This window comes from Apteryx rowi, unplaced genomic scaffold (assembly GCF_003343035.1).
Source record: "Apteryx rowi isolate R43461 unplaced genomic scaffold, aptRow1 scaffold_45, whole genome shotgun sequence".
NCBI lineage: Eukaryota > Metazoa > Chordata > Aves > Apterygiformes > Apterygidae > Apteryx > Apteryx rowi.
In genome coordinates, this window is record NW_020450705.1 from 1,463,162 (window position 1) to 1,468,087 (window position 4,926).

Sequence of the window (4,926 nt, forward strand, 5' to 3'; positions counted from 1 at the left end):
CCCGGCTCCGGCCCCGCGGGCTCCGCGCCCCGCCGCGCCGAAGCGGTAAGTTGCGCGCTGGCGGCGTGGGAGCGGGGCTGAGGACGGGGCGGGTTGTGACACTGCTGCGGGCTGGCAGCGGCGAGGAAATGGCTGCGGAGTCTTGTTTTTTTTCTGGTTTTTTTTTGGGGGGGGGGGRGAAAGGCCCCTAATGGCCACTAGGAAGCCGGGCGCGGGGCTGCTCCCTGCCTGCGCTGCCCGGCGGAGCTGTCAGGGCGCGGGAGGCGGCCGGGCTGGGGCTCACCCCGCCCCCGAAATCCACTTTGCTGGGGCCGGTGTCCGGTTTCCCTGTGGAAAACCGTGGGTCGCTCCTGCCGGAAAGCTCCGTTTCTTCTTGGACCCGGAGTTTCAGAGTTCCTGTGGCAGGAGGATGGGAGTCTGATGCAGAGCAGTTTCATTTGGCTTGAAAAACAAACTTTGGGACGAGAGCTTGGTTTGCTTAGAGTTACGTGCAAAATACCTTTCTTATGGAAGATCAGAGGGAAGCCAGAGCCTTGGCTTAGTGTCTTCAGGAGCGCAAAGCCCGGGCTGAAAAGGGAGGCGGTGGCAGAACAGGGAATTGGCCGGATCTGAAGGCAGTCGGGTGGATAAAACGCTGAAAACGTATTTATTGCACGCCTTTTCCATCTCTTCACATGGCTTATCCGGTAGTTAGCCTTAGGCTATGTCTTTCAAGCTGGCGTAAATTGAGGCCTGCAGTTAGGCCAAGGGTGGTATTTGCCCCCTACTCCGCCAACAGCTGTTTGGGCAGCACAGCTGTTGCCACCGCGAGGAGCCAGATTAGCAGGAACAAGCCGTGGCCCTTTCAAGTCGATGGGCCATCCCGGCGCGGCAGATAGCTGCGTTTGCTGCGCCGGGGTGGAGGAGCTGCGAAGCATGAGGGTTAATTGTGCTTAAAGCAGGTTCCCTGCCCTGCGCAGGGCAGGGGATCCCGGGCTGTTGTGAAGCAATCAGGAGCGCGGTTTTGGGAAGGTGATGTGTGAATCTCTGAAATGCGGGAGCTATAGGTTCCAGGTGGAGGGAGGTGATTAGATGTCAGATAACTGGATGAAAACTCAGCCCATTTCTCTGTGCAGACAAGGAACACTGATGTTAAGAGCTGAGCTACTTACTTGCCTTTGGAAAAAACGAGTGAAAATCCACTAAGTGTATGTTAATGTGATTAAATTGTAGGTAACAACAAGGAAGGAGGTGGCAGGCTGTGGTATCACAGAGATTAACCCAGAGAAAGCCCCCTCCTTTACTTCCTTAGAGGGTTCCTGTCCCGGGTGGAAAAGGAGGGCTGAATATTCTTGGCTGCGTAGGCTGAGACTGAAAGCATTTGAGCTCAGGAAACCTGTACGCCACAAAAATATGGTAAGGATATGAGCCTTGAGGAGAGAACCAAAGCTGGGCCATCTGTCTTTGGTATCGTTTTAATGCTTGTCTTGTAGCTCCCCATCTGTCAGGATGTGGCCTGTTGGAGTGCCGAATCCTGCTCGAGGCTGGGGCGAAAGCGGAGACGTGTGGCCTCTGTCCCATGGAGCGGCGCTCCGAGGGGCTCCGCTGCGAGCGCGCAAGCTGGCTGAAGAGGAGGAAGATGCAGTGCATCTCCTCGCACCGCGCGTAGGGTACCGCTGCTGGCAGCGGGCTGATGCGGACGCTGCCGGGGAGCTGCACTTTGTGCGTGCTCCATCGCGTTTGGGTTTATCGCTCCTCTGTTCTCCCAAGAACAGATGGTCACTTGTATTCAGAGCCTTAGCAAGTCCCTCTTTCCAGTAAGAGTTAGGCTTTCACTTTCGGGTAGCGTTTTCCTGGTGTGCTGTGCCTGCTGAATGAAGCAGTGCGTACACTGGCTGGCGTCAGTGCCGAATGCACGGATACGGCACTGTGGCCGACTGGGCGTTCCTGACCTTTGTCACTCTCCCGTCGCGGTCGGAGCGGTGGCTGCAGGGATGTCTGTTCCTTCCTGAGCTCTCCTGAGTTGTTCTTGCTGGGTGAATGTCTCCCATCCAAGGGAGAACGTCCGGGTTAGTTAATACTTGGGGTGCATTGAGTAATCACATTGCTGGAGGGATGCAAGCAGTGCAGGGATGTACGAATTACCCCCGTGCACCAGAAATTGAAGTTGGCGTTAGGGAACTGGGGGATTCCTGCTGATGTATGTCCAGGGCCAGGCCTGTGCTGGCAAACCCCATCAATCTGCGCGGGCACTCCTTAAGCGCATCCTGGCTGCTTTCTGAGAGCTTGAGCGGTTTTTGGTGGAGCCCTCCGGATCGAAGTTGAAGGCTGTATAATGGAGGCTGACTCACTGTTTGAGCTGGGCAATGGGATTCAAGTTGATTTGCTCTCTGTTATTGTGTCAACAAGTCGTTGGTGATAAAAGGTCATAAAGCATTGTAGTGTCTTGTATTGATACATGTTGTCTCTGATCTAATAGACCCTTTAAACCTAATACAGCCTAATGCACTGTCCATGTGACTGAATTTATGTTGTTCTAGAGGCATGATTTTTTTCTCACTGGTGTCTGGGTTTGTGTTTAATCTGGGTCTTGCACATGTGTGCGTGCCCAGTATGCGTTGTTAGAAGAGGGGACTGCTTGTAGTAAAGTTAGGAGAGCGTGAAAGAGGTTGTGGGACCAAACTTTAGTTAGGATTTGTTACAATGACAATTCCCTTTGGAAGGGAAAACTATATCTCTTTTTTGTCTCAATTCTAAATACATTTCGTCCAGGATTAACCTGGACTTTGTGCCCTTGCAAACATTATTAAAAGTTTAATTTTGATAGGATTTGCAGACATGGATAGCTAATACAGCAGTTTCAGAAGCATAAAAATAATCTTGACAGTTCTTACAAATCTTTTCTGATCCTTTTTAGCTCCTGGGAAGCAGTCTGCTATCATGCCTGGATTCTTGACTAAACACATTTTCAAGCTATTATTTAAATATGATTTGCAATTGAATCTGAACTTTTTTTTTTTTGCTTAATGGATAAAATAAGTTGTGTTCAGATTAATTTTCTGTGATCACTTGCATTTAAATTGGATCTGCAGGCATTTGAACAAATAAAACCTGTTCCTAGACTAGTTCTTGGACAGTTTTTTTAATCTCTTCTATCTCTGCTGCTAGACATATTTTGCAACTCCTAGAGCAGTATTCGGGTCTTAGACAAAGGCTTTATCCTGTATCTAATTTTATCAAAGGGAATATTTGCCATTTTCATTTCTATTTTAAGATTTATGACCTAATATGTGAAATGTGCTTTCAAAGCATTTGTGTAGCATAAAAATAAAAAACATGTAAAAATATCAAATACTGCCTCTTCTTGCACAGGGGCAGTCATTTATTTTTTCTGTAGCTTGTATATGTCATGAACAAGGAAAATATTGTTGGTTGCAAGTGCAGTAGCAACATAGGAGTACTTACACAACAACAACTTTGATCAGTTGACTGATGCTTTTTTTTAAAAAAAACCCTAAACACTAAGTGAACATTATGTGATTTTTAGCATGAGCGTGCACTTGCAGTTCATGTCCTTCTGAACAAACATCACAGTTATTATAGGTCAGCACCTTACACTGATGTTTGCAAATGATTATACTGCATTCAAAATGTTCATGAAAAAGTCATGAAATTACTTTTGGATGAAAGTCTGTCTATGTACGATAAAACGCTCCCCTCCAATTCAGCCTGAAGATTCCACCATCGCCTCAGCTGGGGCAGAAGGGCAGAAGTCTCTGATTTGGCACATGTTGGTCTTTCTGCTTCTGGATACAACTCTTACATGACTCAAGAGAAATTAGATCAGATAGCTCAGTTTGCTAAAGTGTACGTGGAGGCTTTTGAAATTCTAATGTCTGTTCTTGCTGTGGCTTGTTTGTGGCTTTATCTCCTGCGCAGCATTTACAGCGCTATTTTGATTGGGGCTAATCCTTCCATGTGCTCAGTTAACACAAATAATAATCTCTGATTGCTGTAATATTTGAGTGAGTTGTTCTTATAACAATTATGGTCCTCACTTAGTGATGCATTTGTAGCTGCTTCTGCTAGAGCAGTAATCTAGTGAAATCTGAATTTGTGTTCTAGATGTGCAATAAAATAACAAACAATAATAGTAACATTGCTGATAATCCTTTTTCATTAAATAACTTTTTTTTTGAGGGGTGGGGGTGGAATCAGCCTCTAACGTTTAGCAGTTGGTCTACTATTATCTCTTTGTCTTTTGTAGACAATGGCATTGCACCCGCGAAGAGTTCGCTTGAAGCCCTGGCTGGTAGCCCAGGTAGATAGCGGTATGTATCCAGGTCTTATCTGGCTGAATCGAGAAGCAAAGCGATTTCAGATCCCCTGGAAGCATGCAACTCGGCACAGTCCTCAGCATGAAGAGGAGAACACTATCTTTAAGGTAAGGGAAGAGGAACTTGGTTATACCACGGCTGTTAAACAGGGACAAAGGGTTGAATTGTTGGCCTAAAAGCTGGATAGTCATTTCAGAAACTGTTTCCAGGCACATTTTGTCCTGTTTCTTTTGACCTCAGAAAAATCTCAGTGCCAGGCTTGGCACTGCATTGAAAAGGTATTTAGTTCTTTAACCCTTTCAGACCACCAGAGCTCAGACTTGAAATTTGACTATATGGGTTGTGGCAGATGAAATCACTGCTATTTGCTTCATCTAGTGGGCTTAGGATGTGGTAGCTGTGGTAGCCGGCTTGACTGCTTAGTGTCAAACCACTAAGTAGTTACCTATATCTTAACTGGGGAAGAAAAAATCATGATTCTACCCCTAATTTCTAATGCCTGCCATTACTGTCCTTAATATTCTTCTCCCAAGGGATTCATTATAGCTCTTGTACTCCTTTGAGGAATTTTAGACCTTCTGCCTTGAAAGGATCTTGGATTGATAGTCTG

At 46.7% G+C, this 4,926-nt stretch overlaps 1 protein-coding gene across 1 annotated transcript in view; it reads left to right on the plus strand.

Moving 5' to 3' along the window:
• Window positions 1-4,249: 4,249 nt before the first annotated feature.
• The window catches only part of IRF6 (interferon regulatory factor 6), a 3,835-nt gene continuing 3,158 nt past the window's right edge, over window positions 4,250-4,926 (plus strand). Inside the window, exon 1 of the mRNA XM_026077218.1 lies at window positions 4,250-4,423. Within this exon, the coding sequence (XP_025933003.1) occupies window positions 4,250-4,423 (174 nt within the window). The remainder of the gene's footprint in view (window positions 4,424-4,926) is intronic.